Source organism: Maylandia zebra, linkage group LG13, assembly GCF_041146795.1.
Source record: "Maylandia zebra isolate NMK-2024a linkage group LG13, Mzebra_GT3a, whole genome shotgun sequence".
NCBI classification, from domain to species: domain Eukaryota; kingdom Metazoa; phylum Chordata; class Actinopteri; order Cichliformes; family Cichlidae; genus Maylandia; species Maylandia zebra.
In genome coordinates, this window is record NC_135179.1 from 4,083,630 (window position 1) to 4,110,533 (window position 26,904).

General features: G+C 49.5%; 1 protein-coding gene across 1 annotated transcript in view; it reads left to right on the forward strand.

Annotated features, from left to right (window-relative positions):
• Positions 1-26,904, forward strand: part of LOC112434264 (echinoderm microtubule-associated protein-like 6) — a 42,917-nt gene that overhangs the window by 8,592 nt on the left and 7,421 nt on the right. Inside the window, exons 5-33 of the mRNA XM_076891976.1 lie at positions 1,715-1,900; positions 2,016-2,151; positions 3,858-3,931; positions 4,168-4,295; positions 4,636-4,773; positions 5,515-5,656; positions 5,730-5,844; positions 8,310-8,519; positions 8,603-8,770; positions 9,298-9,404; positions 11,509-11,627; positions 11,953-12,139; positions 14,155-14,260; positions 14,837-14,930; positions 15,014-15,114; positions 15,348-15,550; positions 15,627-15,738; positions 16,517-16,644; positions 17,871-18,012; positions 18,109-18,261; positions 18,873-19,004; positions 19,505-19,593; positions 19,761-19,937; positions 20,249-20,392; positions 20,522-20,526; positions 20,568-20,620; positions 21,014-21,140; positions 26,007-26,085; positions 26,161-26,290. Coding sequence (XP_076748091.1) covers positions 1,715-1,900; positions 2,016-2,151; positions 3,858-3,931; positions 4,168-4,295; positions 4,636-4,773; positions 5,515-5,656; positions 5,730-5,844; positions 8,310-8,519; positions 8,603-8,770; positions 9,298-9,404; positions 11,509-11,627; positions 11,953-12,139; positions 14,155-14,260; positions 14,837-14,930; positions 15,014-15,114; positions 15,348-15,550; positions 15,627-15,738; positions 16,517-16,644; positions 17,871-18,012; positions 18,109-18,261; positions 18,873-19,004; positions 19,505-19,593; positions 19,761-19,937; positions 20,249-20,392; positions 20,522-20,526; positions 20,568-20,620; positions 21,014-21,140; positions 26,007-26,085; positions 26,161-26,290 — 3,685 coding nt within the window. The remainder of the gene's footprint in view (positions 1-1,714; positions 1,901-2,015; positions 2,152-3,857; positions 3,932-4,167; positions 4,296-4,635; positions 4,774-5,514; positions 5,657-5,729; positions 5,845-8,309; positions 8,520-8,602; positions 8,771-9,297; positions 9,405-11,508; positions 11,628-11,952; positions 12,140-14,154; positions 14,261-14,836; positions 14,931-15,013; positions 15,115-15,347; positions 15,551-15,626; positions 15,739-16,516; positions 16,645-17,870; positions 18,013-18,108; positions 18,262-18,872; positions 19,005-19,504; positions 19,594-19,760; positions 19,938-20,248; positions 20,393-20,521; positions 20,527-20,567; positions 20,621-21,013; positions 21,141-26,006; positions 26,086-26,160; positions 26,291-26,904) is intronic.

The following is a 26,904-nucleotide window of genomic DNA, read 5'->3' on the forward strand; positions in this document are numbered from 1 at the left end:
CGGGGCTACTGTGTGATTGACACTTCTGGTGCCCGTTGGTCTTTCAGTTAGCCCCTCCCCTCACTCTTTACATGTGCTTTTGAAACTAAGTCCATCGTTAATCTGTAACGTATTCCTCCTACCCAGAAATATGACTGGTCAGCACATTGACCTTCTCCACCTTCATGTAGCCGCTTAGTTTCACTCGAGGTAATAAAATAGTTCCTCTGAACGCCCGTCATTAAATATCTCTAACGAGCCGAGAAGGAAGCAGATATAAAAGCTGGAGACAACTCCCAGCTCAGCTTCTCTCATCCAATCAGAGTCCAGTCCAGATATCAAAAAGCACCTTTACATGGTTCACTGCTGTGGATTTAAATACAAGACAAATCCAGGACAATTTAGATTGTTTTTTCTTTTTTATTTGCTGTTTTGAACACAAACACGACCAAAGCGTGCTCGGTGAGTTGGTGGAGATCACTCTTCCCCAGCCTGCTGGAGCCTCCTTCCCAGTGCTCTCAGTATTCTCCTCAGTGGTATGCGCGGTAACCCTCTCGCAGGTGCGTCCTCGGCACTCTCTGTTTGGGTTCCTTGTTCCCTCCGCAGACCCCTTTCTCTCGCATCTCCGTCACTTTCTCTCGCATCTCCGTCACTTTCTCTCGCATCTCCGTCACTTTCTCTCGCATCTCCGTCACTTTCTCTCGCGTCTCCGTCACTTTCTCTCGCATCTCCGTCACTTTCTCTCGCGTCTCCGTCACTTTCTCTCGCGTCTCCGTCACTTTCTCTCGCATCTCCGTCACTTTCTCTCGCGTCTCCGTCACTTTCTCTCGCGTCTCCGTCACTTTCTCTCGCGTCTCCGTCACTTTCTCTCGGGTCTCCGTCACTTTCTCTCGCATCTCCGTCACTTTCTCTCGGGTCTCCGTCACTTTCTCTCGCATCTCCGTCACTTTCTCTCGGGTCTCCGTCACTTTCTCTCGCATCTCCGTCACTTTCTCTCGCATCTCCGTCACTTTCTCTCGGGTCTCCGTCACTTTCTCTCGCATCTCCGTCACTTTCTGTCGTGTCTCCATCGCTCTCCAGAAACTCTTCCATGAAGCGGTCTAAAACCGGAAAGCCATCCTCCATGAAATGTTCAATGATGCTCATCACATCTTCACGTAGCTTTTCCAACGCCTCTGGCCTGTAGATTCCATGAATGGCGGCCACTTCATGACTGGCTTTAGCGTCCTTAGCCCCGTTTTTCTTTTTAGGCTTGTGTTTCAGGTCGTGGTCCATGTTTGCTTCTGTGTTTGTGAAGAAGTAAGCTCAGGTGTGTTTAGTTTTAAACTCTGCAGAGGGAACTGCGATGTAGCCGTTGTCAAGGTGATCATTGGTTCTTATGCAGACAGGGAGGGCGGCAGATTTTCATAGCATAACTTTAACCTTTCACATGCTCACTGTGGTGGTCTGAGCTGAATTTGTTGGGACATCTTGTGCTGACACAGTAAAACATGCTGTGCTTCATAAATTAGAGTCAGAAAGAAGGAAAAGGGAGGGCTTGTTTTAGGGCGGGGCTACTGTGTGATTGACACTTCTGGTGCCCGTTGGTCTTTCAGTTAGCCCCTCCCCTCACTCTTTACATGTGCTTTTGAAACTAAGTCCATCGTTAATCTGCGTCTAGGACGCAGATCTGGCCTCGAACAGTAAGAAGGTGTCTCCCCGTCTCCTTCCTGACCGCCTCCGTTTGTGTTCGCAGTTCTGGTCCCTGTGCGGTAACGCTCTCACACCAAAGCGGGGGATTTTCGGGAAGACGGGCGACCTGCAGACCATCTTGTGTGTGGCCTCGGCTAAAGATGACATCACGTACTCCGGGGCGCTTAACGGAGACATTTACGTCTGGAAGGGACTCAACCTGATCCGAACGGTCCAGTCCGCCCACAGCGTGAGTCTCACCTCTGCTTCCCGTCGCAGCAGAAGGCCAGCGTGACACTCGTCTGCACGTCTGGCTGACGTGGGTCCATCGTTGCTTCATTGTGTGGATGCGTGTGTGTTCTCAGGCCGGTATCTTCAGCATGTATTCCTGCGAGGAGGGCTTCGCCACGGGCGGCAGAGACGGCTGCATCCGACTGTGGGACGTCGACTTCAAACCCATCACTAAGATCGACCTGCGAGAGGCCGAGCAGGGATACAAAGGTACGGTCACGGGGTCACCGCAGGTCATTACAGCAGCAAAGGTGACAGTGTTGCATCACACAGGTGCACACAGGGACGAGGTCTCAGCTTCTAACACAATTTAATAGAAAAGGTTTGTTTGAGGCTGCAAAGTTAAGGTACGGAGAGGGGCTCAGGTGGGAGGGAGGGGCTCAGGTGGGAGGGAGGGGCGGGTTTATCTCTATTCTAAACAATGAGGAGGAACGGTCCTTACATCCCGACGGTTCTTTGTCAGCTGAAGGTTTTAAAATGACCTGATTTTCTTTGAGGAGGTTTCTCATCTTTATTTTTCAGCTCAAATCCAGAGGTGGTGGCTGTTTGAACCCCTCGCCTCCCCCTCCTCTGAAATGTCGCTGCCCAGCAGGAGGTGCAGACGTACGCTCTTCCTTCAGGAGCAGCTCGAGGGCGAGCCATTAATCCCACCGCCTCCTTTTAAAATCTCCTCTCTGAAGATTTTGAGGAAGAAGTTAAAAAGGAAGAAAAGATGAAAGGAAGGAGGCAAAAGTTTTGTCAGTTTGAAACGAGTTCTCCTCTTTAACACATCTCTGCTGCAGACACGATGGAGCTTCTGATTAACCGTCAAAGTTCATCTCCTCAAAAACATCCTGAAACCAGTCGCTGTGACATCTGTGGACAGGAAATGTGGGAGCATCCTGCTCTAGGACAGCTTTGCATGATTCTCCTTGTTTCTTATAACGCTCAACGGTTTGAATCCGTCCGAGTTCTGACATTGACCGACGTGACCCAACAGATACAAACCTGCCATCTCATGGTGGATTAGTCTGAAAGGCTGCTAATATATCGGCGCCTAAAAATGTTGGAGTTCCACGCCCGATGAGACGACGAGCCCGTCCTCTTCGCCTCTCGCTGCTCTGTACGTGGACAGGAAGTCGGTTTGTTTCTGCTTCCTTCTCCTCTCCCGCGGTGCGCCGCGCTCTTCCTGCGTCTGAAGCTGAAGAAAAAATAATCGTTCCCAGTTATTTCCCACGTGCCTCACAAACTCCTCTGCTGTCGGCCTGTTTTGGCTGCTGAACCTCTGGAGTTTCTAACAACATTACAGGAAAACATCACATGCTGAGCGATGCCATCAGCCACAGCAGATGCTCTTAATTGGCGAGCGCTGAGCTGCTGAGCAGCCCTGCTAATTACATTTCCGATGGTGGAAAAAAGCAGTTTTAGCAGCAAAACTTTAAAAAAACACGAAGGTTGAAGCCGAGCTGAGTCAGCAGGTTGAACTACATTCACAAAGTCCAGATCTCCCTCTGATCAGACACCTCCTGCGCTCCTCCTGGGGGTGTTCTGAACTGAGATGAATGATGTGAGTGTCCACGTGTCTCTGCTGTAGTGCAGGTGTGCGTTTCAGTCGAACCGGATTCTTTTCCTAAAACTAACCGAATCATTTTTGGTGCTTTTAAAGTGAAAATAAAAAACGAAGCAGTCCAGAGGTTCATGGAGCTCCGTCCACCGTCACCTGGCTGCACCGCCACCTCTCCAGCGTTTATTTAGTGGATTTAACCACCAAGTTCATCAAGACCGAGGACCTGCTTCCTCTGCAGCGCTGTCGTCTTCCATTTTTATCCTCCTGTTTGCTTCTTTTCCTCTCCACTGGTTTTATTTTTGTCTTTCTCCTGATGTTTTGACAGTTTTGTGTCACCTTACCTTCTCCTTTCCTCTCCTCCCTCCTTCAGGTCTGTCTATTCGCAGCGTCTGCTGGCGAGCCGACCGGATCCTGGCAGGGACGCAGGACAGCGAGATCTTTGAGGTGAGGAAGAAGACGAAACCTCACGCTGTTCCCTCCCTGCGGCGACGCGTTTCAAAGAGTTTTATTTTTGTGAAGACCTCCTGCTGACACGCAGGCAACAAAATGTTCTCATTAATCAAAACTGTGAAGAGTTTCTAATGTCAGGCAGTTTTAGCAGCTCAGATCGGCACTGAAACGTGCGTGATGTGGTGCTTTAAAATGTGAAAACCTGCTCTTGAGTTGTTGTACCTGTGCAGGTGATGGTGCGGGACCGGGACAAGCCGCTGCTCATCATGCAGGGACACAGCGAGGGCGAGCTGTGGGCGCTCGACGTTCACCCCAAAAAGCCTCTGGCTGTCACCGGCAGCGACGACCGCTCCGTCAGGTCGGTGCTCTCTTTGGACTGTGAATCATGCAAAGCTACTGTGGCTGAGTGTGAAAATGGAAGCACAGAGCTGAGGCGAGCAGAGTGATACAGATCCTTACACTGAGTGCTGCTTTGGCTCTTCCTCACAAAATCACTTTGTTTTCATCTGTTATGAACAAAAACTGACAAATCTGAACCTGAAACAACCTGAAATCAGCTCATGGAGACATCATGTTGCATTTGTACCTTTCTTAAAAATATCAAAGATTATAAATTTAACTTGTTGATTACACCTCTGTGTGTGTGTGTGTGTGTGTGTGTGTGTGTGTGTGTGTGTGTGTGTGTGTGTGTGTGTCAGGTTGTGGAGTCTGGTGGATCACGCCCTCATCGCTCGCTGTAACATGGAGGAGGCGGTGCGCAGTGTGGCGTTCAGCGTGGACGGATCCCAGCTGGCTCTGGGCATGAAGGACGGATCCTTCACTGTGCTGAGAGTCAGGTGACACACACACACACACAGCTCTTAATTGGTTTCCTATGTGAATGACAGATTATGTGCGTCCAGTCTTGGTGCCTGTGTACAAATTAAAGCTGTTTCTGTAAAGTGTTGATGGTTTTCTTCCTCTCTCTGTCCTGTGGTGTCCCCCAAGGCTCTAGTTTTGGCCCATTACTGCTTTCTTTACATACGTTAAAATGTCTTAAAGACCTAAAGAATAAACATGAATTTAATTTTATGTTTGTGAAAGAATAAAACAGGTTGTTATGTTTGTGCTGCCTCCGTTGGCCACTCAGCGTCATGCATCCATCAGTCTGGGACACGAACATGTGATTACTCCAGTTTTGGAGTCACTGCATTGACTTCCTGTCAGTTTTAGGCTTGATTTGATTGTTTTAAAGATTTTAAATGTGCCGGCACGGCTGCACCGGTCTGATCCTAGTCGTGTTCACGCTCCTGTCAGAGCATCGCGGCCTGCTGATCAGGTGATCGTCCATATTAGGATTTAGACTTAAAGTTAGAGCGATGGAGCTTTTTCAGCTCTTACTCCGAATCTCTGGAATATCGAATACCGTCCCATTTCACCGCCCGACCCGTTTCTACTTTTAAGATTTCTGCTTATAATCAAACTCATTTCTACTCTCTGGCCTTTAACTTGAACAAGCCTTTACGTTAAATGTGCTGTACGAACACAGTCACGCTGTTTTTGTAACGTATGCGTGTGCTGGTCTCCGCTCCTCTCAGAGACATGACTGAGGTCGTTCACATCAAGGACAGGAAGGAGGTGATCCACGAGATGAAGTTCTCGCCGGACGGCGCCTACCTCGCTGTCGGCTCCAACGATGGACTGGTGGACATCTACGCTGTCGCCCAGAGATACAAGAAGGTCGTGTTGGAGAGACAGCGAAGAAGGTTGAGATGTTAGAAGCGAAGCTAACTCCGTCTCTGACTGTCTGCAGGTTGGAGAGTGCAGCCAGTCCTCCAGTTTCATCACTCACCTGGACTGGACGCTGGACAGCAAGATCCTGCAGACCAACGACGGAGCTGGAGACCGCTTCTTCTACCGGATGCCCCGTGAGTCTCTGGGGTCGTAGGTCAAACCTGAAGCTGGGCTGATTCTGCTCATTCTCACCATCTTTTTATTCTTGGCCTCCGCCTGAGTAGCTTTGCATGATTTAGAGCTCAGAATAATCCTTCTTCATCTTACACTGGGCCTACAAAACCTAAACCAACATTGAAAGCGTTAAAGTGACAAAGTGAAATAAAACCAGCAGAAATAAACTGAGTTTAAAGTGAACCCTGTGACGCCGACTCCATGCTCTCGTATCTTTGTGAATATGCTGTCGTGCTGTTTTTGCAGAATGCTGATGTTTAAAAAAAAGTTGGAGCCATGTCAGCATCCATTCTTTTTAATATCGCTGGTTTAGCTGACTCTGTGTTTTCATATTTAATCGGCCTCTGAGGACCGAGTGGGCGCTGGAGACGTCCGTCTGCTCTGCAGGTAGCGCTCGTCTGCAGAAGCTGGAGCTCTCCTGCTCATTCCCACCTCCTGAACACCACCAGGGCAGCTGTGGATGATTTACATCCATCTTCTTCCGCTTGTCTGGGGCCGGGTTGCGGGGGCAGCAGCCTAAGCAGAGAAGCCCAGACCTCGCTCTCCCCAGCCACCTCCTCATTTTAAAGAATCAATCGATCAAACTTGAGACGCTTCTCTGAATTACAGGATAACAATAATAATAATCTCAATTCTTAATCAGATATTAAAATATAAACACTAAAGTCACGTACGTGTATTTACAGTCTACATATTTTAAGAATAAAGACAATAATTGTTGTCAAAATCTATGTTTTTATAATATTTAAGAAATTAAATGATGTTGTTTAATATTGATGATCAGAGCGATGTGCTCTTCTAAGTGTGGGATCTAAACGCAGCTCATTGTCAGGATCCTGGACGCATCGTGATAAAAGAGACACGAGGACGAGCTTCAAGAAAGCTCTGAAAACAGTAATAAGAAGCTTTAACGTCTTTGTTCTCATGATGAAGATATTCGTCACTATTTTGGGTCCCACTAAAAAAACAAAGCCTGTTACATCCCTGTGAGGCCTCAGAGTTTAATGAGCTGCTGTATAAATAAACTCTGCTTATTTCAGCCTCTTTTATTTCACTTTAATGCGTCTCTGATGTTTTACTAACTTTGGACTCTCGAGCCTCATTATCGAGATCGGACCATCAAAAAATCTCTTTTTTCTCACAGTTTACTGGAGACTTCCTGTTAACGCAGTACTCTGAGGACAGTTTCACTACCTGCAGCGTGCTCATTACTGACAGCTCAGTGCAGGGCCGTGGCTCATGGGGGCCCGAGGGGGCTCCGCCTCCTGCAAGTCGTTTTATTTTGTTTGTTCCCGGTACGACACTCCGGGTATCCGCTGGGTGCAGAGGTCACGACCAACAGCATCACACGTGTGACCAGGTGACACAGCAGCCTGATGAAGGTCTTATCTTTAAGCGCAGGTCGACATGTTAGCGTTAGCGAGCATCAGTGCTTAGCGCCTAGCCTCACAGCCTTCAGTGGGAGCGTTTGGTTCTGCAAATACTTTCAATGATTTATTGAAATGTGCAAACACACGTGTAAATACATGTAAATACAGTGTATATGATAAAAACCTGCTGACGTCACCACTGACTGACGTGACCATGATGTTGATCCATCAGACCTGATGCTCTGGTCTTCTTGTCTCAGACCGCGGCCTTTCCTCCTGTTCACCGACACATTTGTGATGAGGCTTCAGTGAACAGCAGAGGATCAGCTGAAGGACCCGTGTTGGGTCTTTGCTGGACATGATGTTCATCTGCTGTAGACGGTTTTAGACCCTTGAAGGATTCGCTGCACACCTGCTGAGACACACCAAGTTTCCACCGTGTTGATGCAAAACTACAGTTTTATGTCAAGCTGTGGCTGCTGCTAACAAAGAGCCTAAAGACATTTAAAACGGGTTCTTTGCAGAGTCGAACAGATTCCTGACGTCTGTGCAGCTGTCAGTAAACTCTCAGACAGCAAAGCTGCACAGCCTGTATCGACACTGGCATCTCAGAATTGCACAAAATGCTTCAGTCAGACTAAAAACAAACATTTAATGATTCTGTCAGAAGTTAAAAGGCTTTTTTAGCTCGTTGCAGGTCTCCACAGAGGGAGGAGCACGCACCGGAGCGCAGGAGGCTGTCCTGGTTGAGTCCTGCTCCTTCAGCCTGTCTCCTGCACATATTCATGCCTGCGAAGGACAAGCTGCAACACTTAAATTCAAAACACGCAGAAACCCGCGGAGAGAAACGCCGCCGGCAGCGACGCAGATATGAATCTGCACCGTGAACACGTTTCTCTATCTGCTTCTGTCGGCGCGGCGGCGTCGATAAAATCTGTGGCGCTGCTGTGTATCACTTACGTCAGCACAGAGATCAGCCGCGGCGCCCTAAACTATGGAAATGAGTTTTATTCTTCGGTCGTCACTGCCGTCTTCTTCTTCTTGTCCTCCCGCAGTGGGGAAGCTGGTCAATAAGGAGGAGGTCAAAGGTCAGCGCTGGGCCTCCTGGAGTGGCGTGCTGGGCTCAGAGGTCAGCGGCATCTGGCCTAAATACTCAGCCCAGACCGAGATCAATGCCGTGGACGCCAACCCCTCCGCCGCCGTGCTCATCACCGGAGACGACCTCGGCCTCGTGAAGCTCTTCCGCTTCCCCTGCGTGAGGAAAGGTCTCCGTCTCCTCCGTCTCTCCGCTCCACGCCTTCTTTCCTCTGCTTCTTTCCTTTCATAACAAACCTGTGTTTCCTCCAAGGAGCCAAGTTTAAGAAGTACATCGGCCACTCGGCCCACGTCACCAACGTCCGCTGGTCACATGACCTGCAGTGGGTGCTGACCACAGGTGGGGCCGACCACGCCCTCTTCCAGTGGAGGTTTCTGCCGGAGTCGGTCATGAACGGAGGCCCGGACGTCAACATCCAAGGTACCCGTGAGTAACGGAGGAATCCAGCCCGCACACGCTCGCTGGAAACACCAGCCTGGGACAAACGTGAGCTTTTAGAGATTAGATCCAGCTCGGCCATCCAAGCTGCACTGGGGTCCCAGCAGGCCGTGGATAGGCTGTCGTAGTCCCACACAGACCTACAGGTAGTCAGTGGGTTCATATGTAAGAGCTTATTTATCTAAAGATTTAAATCACACGCACAGTCACCTCAAGGTGCTTTACACTGTAACACAGAGGAACACCAACAGTCACACGATCTGAAAAGATGCTTTTTAGCAGGAAGAGAAACATGCAGAAGAAGTGTGTGTTTTAAATATAATAATAATGATAATGATAAAGCATGTACAGATATCTATGCACTATGCAGGTAAAGCCAATACTTTTATATTTTATTTATGAGCATGTGAAAAACCAAAAAGTAAAATAAAAGAGATTAAAAAACATTAGAAGCAAAGTAGAAGCCTGTGATTGTGACTCTGGTGTCTTTGGTATTGTCTCCTCTTCAGACAGTCACGGAGACTCCAACAGCGAGGAGTCGGACAGCGACGTGTCTGACGTCCCGGAGCTCGACTTTGACATCGAGCAGGAGACGCAGATTCACTACGACAGACCGGTACGACCTGCGCGGCGGCGGCTGGTCGGGGGCCTCAGGTGCTCCACGCTGGCCCCGCCGAGCGGCTGTGAATGTTTCTGCTGCGGCGCCCGCTTCAGTGCGTCCGCCTCGCTCTCATTCCCATCAGCCTGCAGGGCTCAGTGTAGTTTCCATGGTGATCATGAAACACGCCTTATCTCCTCTGCCAGCCGCTGCCTGGCACACGTCCCTGTGACTGCTGTTTGCAGGGCGCCGCCAGCGTTGCAACAATATGCTGCTTGTAGATAGAGCTGAGTGTGTGTGTGTTTGTGTTTAGACTTGGTCTCTGGCTCAAAAGCTTAATTAGCTCGAGCCTGAAAAAGTGGATTATTAAAATTCCCACGCTGAGCCTGCCCGGCTTCCTTCCCTGTCCCCTTCCCTCACATAATCCCTGCTTCCTTCTCTCCTCCCTTTTCCTAAACACCTCCTCTTTCAGTTTTTCCTTCTCATCTCCACGTTTTTGCTCCTTCCCGCCCTCTGCTTCTGGTTTCAGCCCTCTTGGAGGCATGACTCTTCCATGTGTAGTTTCAGTCGATCTGGCACCGCCCACAGCTCGTAGCCATAGCTGAGGACGAGAGATCGACGCTTTGATTTCATGCTCGGCTCTCTCTCCGCCTCCATCCATCATTCACACCTGTCCATCTCCTGCTCCACCCGCCGCTCGCTGCTGAACACGGAGGGTCGAAGACCTTCTGCACAAACCGCACTTTCCCGACCAGGACCTCTTTGTTCCTCTTAGATGCTAATAGATATCTTGTTGCCAATAATAATCGTTTTTCTTGTTGATGGGCTGTTTACACTGGAAACATTCGTCTCTCACAGACTGTTGATAAATGGTCAGACTCTCAAACACCAGCGAACAGATGTGTCTGAGCCGAGGCTGCTGGCTCGCTCACCTGCTTTATTTCATACTGGCATGAACATAATAACTGAACATCAGCATTAAGTGCTGTTTATTAAGCAGTAAGTGCAGAGAGGTTTCAGTGCTCTCCTTTAGATTAAAATAAAAGTCAATAACTGAATTCAAGGAGCTGTTTGGCTTTGATTTATTGTCTCTGGAGGTGAAGTCGAAGCAACCGAATCGTCTCCGGTCACAGTTAAACGCTCAGCCGCCGTGACTCTGCAGCGTTTTGTAAATGAAAGCAAAGGGAAAGTGGAGCGCCGCCAGTCCCAAACCTCCAGGGAGCAAAGCCGGTCCCTGCGAAAGTCTCAAACACGCCGACTCGACCTCGGCACATAAAGAGCAGGTGCAGTCTGTGTGCTGAGGGTGGAGGCACTGCAGTCTGCAGCTCAGCAGGCCAGCGTGTGGACAGCAGATCTACCACTTCCTGTCCTCCAAAGCCTCCACACACAGCACTGACTGCAGCTTTGCAGCACTAACACATGCAGTCGTCACAAAGCTGAAAGCTTTTACCGCCGTCGCAGGTTGAACGCTCTGCTCAGCGATGTGCTTATTTACAGGGCTATTCTTGGTGCGCTCCCATCTCACTGACCCACATCTATCAGAGAAGTGTGGGCAGGTATCGGTCCTTATCTTTGGAGACTTGTTATTTCTTCTTCCTCTGAAGCTCGGACTGAGTTTGAGAAAAAAGGCGTTGGGGTTCGCAGCTCCATCCGCCTGCAATCAGCTGCAAAATCAATGAAATGTTTGGTAAATGTGCTGAAGGTGAGCTGGTTACTGCAGGCTGCACGTGTTGTTCCTGAGCATCGCAGCTCCTGCAGAAGCTTCTGATTCTTTGTCTCACCTGCACCTGCTGCCTCACTTTGTTTTGCTGCTGATTGAACAGATTTCATCCGGGATGTTTTTATCCGTCGCCGGTGTTCCTGGGTAAATAAAGATTAGGTTTCGGGATAATCAGCATGGCTGTATACGATTCTCTTCATAAGAAGTGAAAATCACCCTGAATCTGAAATCTGTTTATTGCATGTGTACGTTGAGGTGTTTTGAGCTTCTGATCCTCTGCAGCAGCAGCAGCAGTGTTGGGCGTTCATGCTCTCCAGAGGAAGAACCCTTTCAGTGTAAATGTCTGTTTCCTGTCTGGATTACCTCCACGTGAGCGTTGGAGCGTGTTTGCTGTCTGCGCAGGTGTATAAGGAGGACCTGCCTCAGCTGCGACAGCAGAGCAGAGAGAAGAAGCAGCAGGTTGGATCTCTGAAGAGGCAGAAAGGACCGGACCAAGGCCTGCGACTGCAGTTTGTTCACGGGTAACTCAGCCGGCCTGTGGTCGTTGTAACATGCAAGCTTTATGTCATTAAAGGTCACACGTGGGGCGTGTTTTTACTGCGGTTGAGTGATATTAGATATTATTATAACGGTGTTGTGTTAAAATCTCGTACACACCGCTGAGCATAATCATCGTTTATCCTCTACAAGACATTAAAATAAGAAACCACACAGACACGTTTCTGTGGGTGTAACAGAGAGACAACACTGCCACCATCAGGTCAAACTGCAAACAGCATCAGCCAAAGATGTGCATGATCACACGTGTGTGTCTGTGCAATACTAAAAAATGATTTCTCTGTGCAGTTACCGTGGCTACGACTGCAGGAACAACCTGTTTTACACGCAGGGCGGGGAGGTGTTGTACCACGTAGCAGCGGTGGGCGTGGTCTACAACCGTCAGCTGCATAGCCAGCGCTTCTACCTGGGCCACGACGATGACATCCTGAGCCTCAGCATCCACCCGCTGAAGGACTACGCCGCCACGGGACAGGTGAGGCAAACACGGGACCGACGGTCACGTGGTCGTCTGGACTGTGATGGATGATGCTGTGTTTAAGGCTACAATCGAATGTTGAACAGAAAGATACTTTAGCATTTAAAGCAGGGGTGTCGAACTCCAACCCTCGAGGGCCGGTGTCCTGCAGGTTTGAGATCTCATCCTGGGTCAACACACCTGAATCACATGATGAGTTCATTCCCAGGTCTCTGGAGAACTTCAGTGCATGTTGAGGAGGTCATTTAGCCATTTAAATCAGCTGTGTTGGATCAAGGACACATCTGAAACCTGCAGGACACCGGCCCTCGAGGCCTGGAGTTCAACACCTGTGGTGTAAACGGACCTGGAAGGTCTCTGGGCTGTGACTTAAAGACAGTTTAGTTTTATCCATAATTGGTATTTATTTGGATAAAGTTGAGTTTTGTTGATCATGCTCCACGTTTCCAAATCTGCACATTTGGAGTGCCGCAAGGATTGATTTTAGGGCCTCTGTTATTTAGCTTGTATATTACTGACCTCACACTGGGCTGTGAGGATGTTCAAATTCTCCTGTGTGCAGATGACAGTCGTCTGTGGCCACAAAGCTTTGTGTACACGGTCCCTGCGACCCTGACATGGATTGATATATGGATGGGTGGATGGATGGATGGATGGATGGATGCATGGATGGATGGATGGATGGATGGATGGATGGATGAATGGATGGATGGATGCATGATGGATGGATGCATGGATTGATAGATGGATGGATGAATGCATGAATGGATGCATGGATGAATGGATGGATGCATGGATGGATGGATGCATGGATGAATGGATGGATGGATGCATGAATGGATGGATGAGTGGATGGATGCATGGATGGATGGATGGATGAGTGGATGGATGCATGGGTGGATGAATGAATGGATGGATGCATGGATGAATGAATGGATGGATTGATGGATGGATGCATGGATGGATGCATGGATGGATGGATGAGTGGATGGATGCATGGATGAATGAATGGATGGATTGATAGATGGATGCATGGATGGATGGATGAGTGGATGGATGCATGGATGGATGGATGGATGAGTGGATGGATGCATGGATGGATGATGGATGGATGGATGGATTGATAGATGGATGCATGGATGGATGGATGCATGGATGGATGGATGAGTGGATGGATGCGTGGATGGATGGATGGATGGATGGATTGATAGATGGATGCATGGATGGAAGCATGGGTGGATGGATGCATGGATGGATGGATGGATGGATGAGTGGATGGATATTTGGATGGATGAATGGATGGATGGATGGATTGATAGATGGATGCATGGATGGATGCATGGATGAGTGGATGGATGCATGGATGAATGAATGGATGGATTGATAGATGGATGCATGGATGGATGGATGAGTGGATGGATGCATGGATGGATGGATGGATGAGTGGATGGATGCATGGATGGATGATGGATGGATGGATGGATGGATTGATAGATGGATGCATGGATGGATGGATGCATGGATGGATGGATGAGTGGATGGATGCGTGGATGGATGGATGGATGGATGGATTGATAGATGGATGCATGGATGGAAGCATGGGTGGATGGATGCATGGATGGATGGATGGATGGATGAGTGGATGGATGCATGGATGGATGAGTGGATGGATGCATGGATGGATGGATGCATGGATTGATAGATGGATGGGCTTGTCTGATTGTCTATTTTTTATCATTTTAAGGTGGATATTGGATAAGCAGTACTTCTCCAGTTTTATGGACTGCATACTGCACCGTGTAGGTTTTTTTGGACACTCCGAGTTGCCGTGACTATTATTAATCGGCTTTGATCAGCTTATCTGTTGTTTCATGTTTTGCTATTTAAAACTTGTTGTTCTGCAGGTGTTGCAGGAGCTTTAGTTTCTTCAGACCGTCTGCACCTTCGTCTGCTCTGCCACAAACCTCTCGCTGTTTCTTCTTAACGTCGCATTTAATGTTGGTGCTGTGCAGGTGGGGAGGGACCCGGCCGTCCACGTGTGGGACATCCAGACTCTGAAGTGCCTCTCTCTGCTCAAAGGCTTTCATCAGAGAGGAGTGTGTGCGCTGGACTTCTCAGGTGTGTGTGTGTATATGAGCACGTACACACTGTGTATAAGGATGGATGGCAGCACCGTGATTGATAAAATCCTGCTTTAAAGACTTAAAGAACTGAGCGTCTTCACCATGTTGGTAAAACCAGGGGTGATGGACGAGGGCGGAGCAGCTGTCTGGTCCTTTGTGACTATCATGGAGACATAATTTACAAAATAAACAGGACAAATTAGAGTGAACGTCTCGCACTTCAGTCCACCTTTTATAGGCACAGTGCATTAGAGATCCACAGGACACGACACATTCCCACCTCACTGGAAACATCAAAACTTGATTAAAAGCATTAAAATAAAGGTAAATGACAATGTGACATTAAGAAAACGAGCCTGAGAGTTCACAGATACTAAAACGGTCAACATCGTATGAAACAAAGTCGTCTCTGGAGGCGTTCACGACATTTTTGTGTCTGCAAAAGATTTCGACGTCACTGCAAACTGTGGTCGACACGACTGAAAAACTGTGGGTGTGTTTTACACGCCAGCTTATTTTAAAGCTTTGATTGGACTCACAGTAAACAGCTGATCTGTGTTTCCTCTCACAGCTGATGGGAAGAGTCTGGTTTCGGTGGGAATCGATGATGGACATTCGATCGTCGTCTGGGACTGGAAGAGAGGAGAGAAGCTCGCCACTGCCCGGTACTCGCCTGTCTGCTGCTGACCTTAACGTTTACCTGCACAGAGCTGCAGCTGACGGTTACTGACTGTCCGTCTTCTCTCAGGGGTCACAAGGACAAGATCTTCGTGGTGAAGTGTAATCCCATGGTCACGGACAAACTGGTCACTGTGGGAATCAAACACATCAAGTTCTGGCAGCTTGCAGGTAAAACTGCAGCGTCGATGTTTCACTTTGTCGTTTAGCTTTTATCCCACAGCCGCTCGCCATAACTGGCACCAGTTTAAGCAGGTGAGCCGGCCCCGTACAGGCGTTACAGGTGTGAGGTTTTACCCTGGCAGTCTGTGGGGACTGACTGGAGCCCCTGCTGGACACTAGAGGAGCTGCTGCAGGGTGCTGTAGGTCACAGTGTGACGGAGCACTTCCCCTCTGTCCTCCAGGTGGCGGTTTGACCTTCAAGCGCGGCGCTTTTAGGAGCATCCGCCGGCCGGAGACCATGATGTCAGTGTGCTACGGCCGCACTGAGGCGCTGGTGTTCTCCGGAACCGCCACCGGAGACGTTTACATCTGGAAGGAGCCGCTGCTGCTGAAAACGGTGAAGGCCCACGACGGGCCGGTGTTCGCCACGTTCTCCCTGGACAAGGTGAGGAGGGCAGACCTGAACCCCACCCACGGCCTCTGTGAGGTATTTAAACTCAGTGACATCTGCTTGTCTGCAGGGCTTTGTGACGGGTGGGAAGGACGGCGTGGTGGAGCTGTGGGACGACATGTTTGATCGCTGCCTGAAAACCTACGCCATCAAGAGAGCAGCGCTGTCCCTGGGGTCGAAAGGTGCTTAGATTCAGTCACGATTACAGCTCCACCTTATCGTTTAAGGTGGACTGACTGTGCCCTGATCCCACCAATCAGAGTCTGAGATTCTGTTTGGACACGCAGCTCAAAGCACGCGAGAGCGGCGTGACGGCTGATGATGTCATCAGTTTTTAAAGACTCTGATGGCTGAGCTGATGTTTACAAAGATAAACAATAAGCAAACGTTTGATGCTGAAACGTGATCGTGGTGTAAACTCAGCCAGATGTTAAACATCTGCATGCTGTGTCACTACGAGCCTCAGCCAGTGGGTTTGCTGCCTGTACCAGGCTCACCTGTGGCGTCTCCTGACAGGTGAGACTCAAACCCACTGACCACTTCATGTTTTCAGTTTTTCTCCTAACAACACAGAGATGCTCTGTAACTCGGTGGAGTTTCATATGTAACCTGTGGAGCAGAACCTCTTCTGTCCAACGCTGCCATCATGTGGACGTGCAGCTGAAACTGCAAAAATATCCAGGTTTGGAAAAGAGAGCAGTTACTGGAAAGAGCCGCCTTTAGTCCAGGCTGCTCAGCCGATCACAGAGACGATTACAGAGAGACAGTAATTAAGCCAACCCGATCGCCCAGGACACAGGGAGATCTTTTTGATTTTGCTTTAATCATTTCGGCAGCTTCATCTTTATAAAAAGGAAACGAGGCAGACTAGAGAAACTCAGACCGAAAAACAACTACAGAGAGACTTTACAGCAGAAACAGAGACCAGAAAAGACGATACAGAGATGTGTGTGTGTGCAGGACTGTTGCTGGAGGACAACCCGTCCATCAGGGCCATCACCCTGGGTCACGGTCACATCCTGGTGGGAACCAAAAACGGAGAAGTTCTGGAGATTGACAAGACCGGACCCATGACCCTGCTGGTGCAGGTGGGAATACTGTGTGTGTGTGTGTGTGTGTGCACCTGTTTCCATGGTGAGGGGACGTCTGGTGCCTGTGGACCTGATTTCAATTCAATTCAGTTTTATTTATACAGCATGAAATCACAACAACAGTCGCCTCAAACTCTTTATATTGTAAGGCAGACCCTACAATAACACATACAGAGAAAAACCCAACAATCATGTGACCCCGTATGAGCAGCACTTTGGCGACAGTGGGAAGGAAAAACTCCCTTTTAACAGGAAGAAACCTCCGGCAGAACCAGGCTCAGGGAGGGGCGGGGCCATCTGCTGTGATTGGTTGGGGTGAGAGAAGGAAGACAGGATAAAGACATGCTGTGGAAGAGAGACAGAGGTTAATAACAGATATGATTCAATGCAGAGAGGTCTGTTAACACATAGTGAGTGAAGAAGAAACACCCAGTGCATCATGGGAATCCCCGGCAGCCTACGTCTATTGCAGCATAAACTAAGGGAGGATTCAGGGTCACCTAGTCCAGCCCTAACTATATGCTTTAGCAAAAAGGAAAGTTTGAAGCCTAATCTTGAAAGTAGAGATAGTGTCTGTCTCCTGAATCCAAACTGGAAGCTGGTTCCACAGAAGAGGGGCCTGAAAACTGAAGGCTCTGCCTCCCATTCTACTTTTAAATACTCTAGGAACAACAAGTAGGCCTGCAGATCGAGAGCGAAGTGCTCTAATAGGGTGATATGGTACTACAAGGTCATTAAGATAAGATGGGGCCTGATTATTTAAGACCTTGTATGTGAGGAGCAGGATTTTGAATTCTGGATTTAACAGGAAGCCAACAGGAGAAATCTGCTCTCTCTTTCTAGTCCCTGTCAGGACTCTTGCTGCAGCATTTTGGATCAGCTGAAGGCTTTTCAGGGAGTTTTTAGGACTTCCTGATAATAATGAATTACAGTCGTCCAGCCTGGAAGTAATAAATGCATGAACTAGTTTTTCAGCGTCACTCTGAGACAGGATATTTCTAACTTTAGAGATGTTGCACAAATGGAAGAAAGCAGTCTGATATATTTGTTTAATATGTGCGTTGAAGGACATGTCCTGGTCAAAAATGACTCCAAGGTTCCTCACAGCGTTACTGGAGGCCAAGGTAATGCCATCTCCTGTCATGTGTCTCCTGTTCCTGCTGCACGTTCACATCATCATGGTAATATTGTGTGTGTGTGTGTGTGTGTGTGTGTGTGTGTAGGGTCACATGGAGGGCGAGGTTTGGGGTTTGGCCCCCCACCCCCTCCTCCCCGTTTGCGCCACCGTCAGCGATGACAAAACGCTGCGGCTGTGGGAGACGTCAGCCAATCACCGCATGGTGGCCGTCCGCAAGCTGAAGAGAGGTCAGAGTAACGGGACGGGCGTCCGCTTTTACTAATGTCCCTGAACGCGTCACAGCTCCAGATTGCCAGTAATCGGATACTTGGTGCGTGTTGCAGGCGGTCGCTGCTGCGCCTTTTCTCCTGACGGGAAAGCGTTGGCGGTCGGTCTGAGCGACGGCGGCGTGCTGGTGGTGAACGCAGACACGCTGGAGGACCTGCTGAGCTTCCACCATCGGCGTGACGCCATTTCTGATATCCGCTTTTCCCCAGGTACACACACACACACACACACACACACACACACACAGTCATTTACTGCAGATGTTTCATTCTGTGCACTTTGAAATCAGCTGTTAAGCTAACACGTGTCTGCCTGGACTGTGAGACACCCTGGAGAACGCACCAGGCCACGGTGCTAACCGCTGATGTGTTTCCTCCTCCTTCGCTGGTGGCAGCGATGAGCTGAAACATCTGCAGCCGTTGGCTCTTATATCACATGCCGCCTGCTTTTTTATCAACGGTTCCCTTTGACGAACACATCAGGAGAAGCTTTACAGAACCCCCCCAGATGAACACAGCTCTTTGTTGAGGTGTTGCCAGGTCAGGCAGGTAGATATGGAGGGTGAAAATAACCAGCCACAGTTTCCTGTCCTGACTTCTGTCTTACAAAAAGAGGAGGATCAGTCAGAACACCACCTTCCTGCACACACGCTGCGAGGTTTTATAAAGACGGCTGTCGTGTTTGTAAATGTGTGAGCTTCGCTGTGCACATGAACTGTTGTAACTTAAAGGCAGAGCCATGAACGTGCTGATTTGCTGTGATCTGATCTTTTGTGGGTCATGTGACAGACTGTGTGTGTTCCGGGTGTTCGTGCTCTCAGACTCAGGTAAATACCTGGCGGTGGCGTCACACGACAGCTTCGTGGACATCTACAACGTGCTGAGCAGCAAGAGAGTCGGCATCTGTAAAGGAGCGTCCAGTTACATCACGCACATCGACTGGGACGCCCGAGGTAGCACACGGCTCTCTCTCTCTCTCCCATCCGAGTCGCTCTCACACCTGCACACACCTGACAACAGCAGTGCTTGTTAAATCATAATTTCACACTTTAGATGCTGCCCTCCGCCCAGCAGGGGGCGCTGTTTAACAGAGTAAAGGCCTCAGAGTAAACGCTGGGCCTCTGGAGACGAGCGTCCTCCGGTTTTTCCCGCTCGGTGAGCAGCCGGCGAGTGTTTGCGGACATGTTGGCGTCTTCTGTGCAAACTGTGCTGCTGTCTGCTACCAACCAAAACAACCACGCTCAGGTTATTGGTCCATATTTCCATAGCAACCAGAGGTTATCAGGGGTCACCGACCCGTCCCTAATGTGACTGAGGACTAAGTTAAAGGGTAAATGCTAATTTTGAATGATGCACAGAGAGTCTGCGAGCAGACGGCGAGATCTGCGAGCGCGTTCAGCCGCTGCGTTATTCTTAGTCCAGACGATGTTTCTCTGCTGTCTTTGTGCTGCAGGTAAACTGCTGCAGGTCAACACGGGAGCCAAAGAGCAGCTGTTCTTTGAAGCCCCGCGAGGAAAACGACAAACCATCAGAAACTGTGAGGTCAGTGTGCATGCTGAGCGAGAGGAGGAGGAGCTGGGGTTCATGATGTCACGCCTCCAACGTATTTCCAGCGGCGTGAACGAGTCCGTTTGTTTCGTACCGGAGACAGAAAAGCTTGACGTGTGGAAACGACCCGTGTGTGTCGTGTTGTGTGTGTGTTTGTGCAGCTGGAGCGGATCGAGTGGGCCGGCTGGACGTCGGTTCTGGGCTCCACCTGTGAGGGAATCTGGCCGACGCACAGCGACATCACCGACATCAACGCCACGTCGCTCACCAGAGACCACGCGCTGCTCGCCACCGGAGACGACTTTGGCTTCCTCAAACTGTTCAGCTATCCCGTCAGAGTACGACACACAACCTCAACGACACACACACACACACACACACACACACTGTACAGAGAAGACTGCATTCTTTCTAGTGGCCAGCAGGGGGCGACTCCTCTGGGTTCAACGCTGTCTGATTGTTCTGAAGTGCTCGCCTCGCGGTTTCTCAGCCACAGCCTCCCAGGTTTCAATGTGGCGATAGAAAAGTCAGTTTGGATAACTTGTGTGACTTCCTGTAAAGTTAGGACCAATCAGAGTGCCCCTCTGACCTCAGGTGTTTGAGTGTGTGTACCTTTCCTCTTAAGGACCTGCTTCCTTTCCTCCTGCAGGGTCAGTACGCTCGCTTTAAGCGTTACGTGGGCCACAGCGCACAGGTCACAAACGTCCGCTGGGCTCAGGATGACTCCACGCTCCTGACGGTGGGCGGGGCTGACACCGCCCTGATGATCTGGGTGAGGGAGCGAGGAGGCGTGGTCAGCGTGGAGGGGGACGGGCCTTTGTTTCGCGACTCCTCGCTGTCTACGAGCGGTCGGCTGTCGCGAAACAAAGGCCCGTCCCCCTCCACGCTGACACCGCCCTGATGATCTGGGTGAGGGAGCGAGGAGGCGTGGTCAGCGTGGAGGGGGACGGGCCTTTGTTTCGCAACAGCCGACCGCTCGTAGACAGCGAGGAGTCGGATGACGACATCGAGGAGGACGGAGGTTTGAAAATATTGTTTCGATAAACACGAATCCAAAGTTTACAGTTTCGTCTTTAATCGTAGCATCGGCAACATCATGAACAGAGAGCAGCGCTGGTGCTAAACTCAGCAGACGTCTCTGCACCAGCTCACAGTTCAAAAAACGAGGTTCAGATCTGCACCAAACACGATGGCGTCGCCCTTTATCCGTACTCCACCTCTCAGCTATCGTAGCTGTGACATCATAAAGCAGACACAGACAAACCTTCATGCATCCAAACAAACACGAACAAAGTCTCTGCCTGAAAGCTTCAATGCAAAAATGTCTGGATCCAGGTGTCACATGACCTCTCAGTGAAGCACCAACATAAACCCAGAAGCCGTCCCTCAGATCTGTAACTGTGTGTGTTTAAAGGCTACGACAGCGACGTCGCCCGCGAGAAGACGGTGGATTACACCACGAAGATGTACGCCGTCAGCATCAGAGCGATGAGAGGAACCAAACCTCACCAACAGCTGAAGGAGCTCTCTGCTGAGGAGAGGTACGCACACACACACATGCACACGCACACACGTGCACACACACATGCACACACACACCTGCACACATACACGTGCACACACACATGCACACGCACACACGTGCACACACGCACACACCTGCACACATACACGTGCACACACACATGCACACGCACACACGTGCACACACGCACACACATGCACACACACGTGCACACACACATGCACACGCACACACGTGCACACACGCACACACGTGCACACACGCACACACATGCACACACACATGCACACACACACCTGCACACATACACGTGCACACACACATGCACACATACACGTGCACACACACATGCACACACACACCTGCACACATACACGTGCACACACATGCACACGCACACACGTGCACACACATGCACACACGCACGTGCACACACACATGCACACAAACACCTGCACACATACACGTGCACACACACATGCACACACACACGTGCACACATACACGTGCACACACACACTTCTGTTTTTTACCATCATAATGAATCAGGATCTGTATTTTGGGACGGGTGCATTAAAAACATGTCGGAGTGTTGCTGGTAAAATATGACAAAGGCTCCCATATCTGAGCGCACACTAATGAAAAACATCACATTGCAAAAAACACTAGTGATACTTCCTAATACTGCAAACTAAATCATGTAGAATACTTTATGACATTTAAAAAAATCTGTAGCTTGTTTTGTCCAAATTTGTAACAATTATTTAATATATGAACAAAATAAATCTTTATGAAAATCAGAGACAGTTGAAGAGAACATGCTCTAAAATAAAACAAGGAACAAAACTTCACCGAAACTCAAAAGCTGAGACCGAGCAAGATGACAGGTAATAGTCAAAGACACTAACACAGTAAGACGGGACAAAGAGGGAGAAACACAGGACGTGATAAACTCGTACAAATGAAATCTTAACATCTTAATCTTTTGCTGACAGCAGCGAAAACATCCAACCAGAAAAATACAACAAGAGCTTCAAAGAAGTTCAAAATGGCTAAAGAACAGAAAATCGTAATCAAGAACTCTCCAGCCAGTCAGAGGTCACTCTGTGAGATTACATCTCTGTCCTGGGAGTGAGCTGGCAGAAGAAATCATGCAGTCGAAGCCCGAACAGCAAACCCATAATAAACACTGGGACCACACATTTTAACACAGCCTCTCAGCTTCAAGCTCCACAGACTTCTCCGGTTTCTTAAACGTGCAGGATGTCTTCGTGCTCTCTGTGATTTCCTTTAACGAGTTCTTGAGCTTTGTTTGACTTTCCAACATGTTCTATCCTCGCTGTCTGTTTCAGTGAAGGTGACGTTCCCTGTGTGCGCGCCCGTGTGCTGATGTGCTCGTGCATGCTCAGGCTTCTGCATGCTGAGTGGATCCTTCTGGCTGCGTTTGTAATATCGGTGTTCACAGTTCACTCAACAACAAAGGGCACCTTCAAGGAACAAATGTGTCTGCAGGGTCAGAAAGCTGCAGACCAAAGATCGATCTAAGCACCAACCAGGTTCCTTCTTCTGAAGACAAATGAGGTTTATTTGTTAAAATGTTACCATATTATAAATTATTGTGAAGAAGCTGAGCCTGGTGTCAAACGTAGATAACTGAGGGGCCTTTCATATGAACTTGTTTTGAGCAGCCACCTATCCCACACGGGGAGCTCTGGGCTTTAGGTTTTAAGTCATTGAGTGGGTGTAAAACTGATCTGGTTGCAGATTTTCACAGAGCTTAAATGTGTTTTTCAGCCCTGCAGATTTCTCCTGAACTCACAAAGTTATGACATCTCAAAAAAGCTGTAAAGATGGTTAAAAAGAGGACAAACCTGAGCCCACCCCCGTGGACCTGCAGGGTGCATGCATAAATATACTACAGTAATTGTAGAACATTAAATCAGCTGATTGCGAGGTGGTCATGTGGGAACTTTGACTGGGTTTATATGAAGTGAGGATTTTCCAGCCTGTAGAAATGGGGTTTTCCAGGCTGTGGAGTAGCAGCATCAAGTCTGTGCTCTGAGTTCATGCACAGAAGCTCCCGGTGTGCACGTCTTCTCTTCCAGCGCCTCAGTGACAGAATCTCTGACCAAATCTAGAACTTGCAGGTATTTGGAAGAAAATGGGCGGCTCCAAGTTTCAGAGTCCGGAGAATCTTTAATGATAAAGGGTGCCCGTGCTGACTGATAACTCTTGTTTTGTCCCTCTGTGGTACCCTTAGTTCCTGAGTGTTGCTGCTGCTCTCTGGCCTCGTAGAAACTCTTAATATCTCTGCTGTGTTTTAACTTGCATTCCCCTGGAGGCAGGGCATTGTCAAGTAAGTATGAGCCAACACTTACTGTGTGGATGGTCACACTTAAAACCTCAGCTGCAGCCACTTTGGATCATTTATTAAAGCCCAAAAGCAGAAATCTCTCATTTACAAATCCATTCAAACTCTTCCTCGATCAGACATAACACCACGACTCGTCGAGGCGTGGACTCAGCAGGTGTGAACAGGTCCTGTAGGTCCTGCTAGCTGTGGGGTGGAGCCTCCGTGGATCCGACTCGTTTGTCCGGCACATCTCACTGAGGCTCGACTGGACTGCGATCTTTTAAAAACACCTCAAACTTGTCGCTGTGCTGCACAGACCGTTCCTGTTTGTGGAGGAAGGAGGCCGCGACCTTCCTCCATCGCTCTGTGGTCCAGTTCTCATTGTTGGTGCTTTCAATGGCGGACGGGGGTCAGCCTGGTCAGCCTGACAGCTTTCTATCAGAACCAGCATGAAGCTTTAGCCCGTCTGTTGGATCGGACCACACAGACCAGGCTTCAGTCCTCACACGCATCGGCCTCCACGGCCCCGTCGCTGCTTCACCGCTGTTCCTTCTTTGGACCATAAAAACTGACCCCTGCAGACCCACACAGAGCTGCCGTTTCGGAGACGCTCTGACCCAAACTGGCTCGTAGCCTCACACTCGCCCATTTTTCTGCTTCTAACATCAACTTTGAGGACAAAATGTTCACCCGCTCCCTGACAGACCCCGCCCACTAACAGGTGTCATTGGTGTTACCTGTCAGTGCTCATAATGTTATGTTGGATCGAGTTTTGGCCTAAATATGTTCGGAGCCTGACTGCAGGTAACGTGAGCCGACTGGACACACCTGTGTTTGTAAGACCACAGAGATCACAGAGTGTCAGGACAAAACCAGCCGCCATGTTCAGGGAGCGGTCTCTAGGCTTTTGGGACAACAATATTTCACCTGATGGAAGGACAGGATGTCACTTCCTGTTCCTGTGGGACTTCATCAGCAGAGAAAGATGTTCTATGGGGAGCTCGGCTGAGAATAGTCGGGTTTTCTTCAGAGTAACATCTATCAGATGTTTGGTATCGATGATACTGCAGCAGCCACCTGTGTCTCCCTTTGATAAACAGTAATCCAGGCTCTCTAAGTTCTCAGGTACAGGGCTGCACCTGCTGCTGTGAGGCCACAGGTGTACCTGTGCACGTTAGCCTGCTGACACGGTTAGCTGCACTAGCATGTTAGGCTGGCAGCCTGAGGATTAAACAGCAGCAGCAGCATGGTAGCGTTTTGTTAGCATGTACTTTTAGCCACAGTGTCTCTGAGGAGGAAAGCCTGTGTGCATGTGTGTGTGCATGTGTGTGTGCATGTGTGTGTTGAGTCTAAGTGTAGATAAGAGTGCGTGACTGTGTGTGTTTCTAAAGCTCTACCTTGGTTCTATCCCTCTGCTGTCCAGGGCATCCAGGTAACACCTGCCTGCCTGTACACGTCCTCTTCATCGTGTTCGCATCACACGCTGGCATTTCATGAAAACGTTTCAGTGCATTTTCGTCCTGTTCGGTCACTTTCATCTCTCCGTCATGCACCACTTCTCTTACGGCTTTGGCGCTTTGATGAACCGTTCGCAGCACTGAGCGATAACGTCTCGCTTCAGTTGCTAAAAACGAAAGTTTATTTGCCAACGAGGAGCCTGTGCAGACCCTGCGGACCCACGTCCAAACCAGTCGTGCTGGAGGACGATGCTGTGGTGGTGGACCTGCCCTCGTGGACTCTGACGGTTTGGTCAGAAACGTGCTCATGAGTAACCCGCTGGAGGTCACACAGAGGAGCAGACACCTGTGCAGCTCAGCTCCTGTAACGTCTGCTGGTATCTGCTCCTCCACATGTGCAGGGAGATACAGACGGTCCGTACCATCCTGGAGGAGCTGACGGGGGTGCACCACCACCTGCTAATCTATTTCCTTTTTGGGGTGGTCTCATTGTTGCCCCTCCAGTGCACCTGTTGTCACTTTGAGTTGCACCTGTGCAGGTGAAACAGGTTCATAAGTGGATACTGAAGTTTAACTGTTGTTACCGTGACGATCGACGATGCAGTGGACCTGGTTCACTCACCGCAAAATCCTGCAATTACTGCAACAGTTACTAGAGTTATTACTCTGATTAGTAGCAGAACCTTCCTCCTGTAGGTTTCAGGTGCTTCGGCAGGTCGACGCTCTCGGTTTAGTGAAAGGTTGCATTAAACTCCGCCTCTTCCCTCTAGTCGCCAACAGACAACAAAGAGCACAGTGACGCTGTAACGTTAACAAATCTGAGTGATTTAACTCTGTCAGAAGCAGAACGGCTGCTCTAACCCAAATGGCTGCTGGTCTGAGTTCACAGAAAGAGGGCGGAGCACCAGCACACCGCCGGATCAGCTGTTTAACCCCCCGATGTGTAGTTCATGTTGTCTCCATGTCTGTGCTCCACCCGTGTGTCTCTGATCTCGTCCTTTAACATGTAAATGAATGTTTTTCTGTCTTTGACTCATCGACCGATTCATTGACACGCTGATCGATCCTCCAGGCCGCCAGTGAGCCGAGCGGCGCCGCAGCCCGAGAAACTCCAGAAAAACAACGTGTCCAAGAAGAAGCGGCCGGTCGAGGTGAGTCTGTCCGTCCGTCCGTCGGCCCGTCTGTCCGTCTGTCCCTGCGTTCACCGTCCGCCTCTCCCTCTCCAGGACCTGATCTTGGACCACGTCTTTGGTTTTCGGGGCTTCGATTGTCGTAACAACCTGCACTACCTCAACGACGGCGCCGAGATCGTGTACCACACTGCCGCCACCGCCATCGTGCACAGCCTGAGCACCGGTAACACAAACAACACACCTGAGTGACGTGCCGTGGACGATGAGTCCTAACGTGAGGTTGTTTCAGCAGGACGGACGCACGAACAGTCGGCAGGCGTTGGTGTCCGAAAGATGTTAAAGTCTCTGTAAATGCATCTCTGCATGTGCCCCTTCTACCTGCTGCACAGAAACATGATGTCAGTGATGTAACATTTAATATTCAAAAGCTTTTATGTTTGTGAAAACGGTTTTACCAGGTAAATTATTGTTGTTGTTGTTAAACAGTTTCTGCTGAGCAGACTCAGCTTCATGCACACCTGTGGAAACGTGTTCAGGTTGTATCTACCTGCTCGCACACAGGAAGCAAAGATGTTGCGCTCCACCGGATCTCATCCACAAAAACACGCCTCTTACCTCACAGAGCCGTTCGGCTGCGATTGGTCGGTTCGTGTTTTATGCTGCAGCCACACTGAGGTGGATGGAAGCTGCAGCACAGAGTGATCGTGGCCGAGTTCGGTGGACTTGTGATGTCTTTGCTTCGCAGATGGAGACCGGCGGTCTTCAAACTTTGGTGCATTAAGACGGTGATGAAACGGCGATAACGTGTCTGCTGTCAGCTTGTGGCTAAATGGGCTC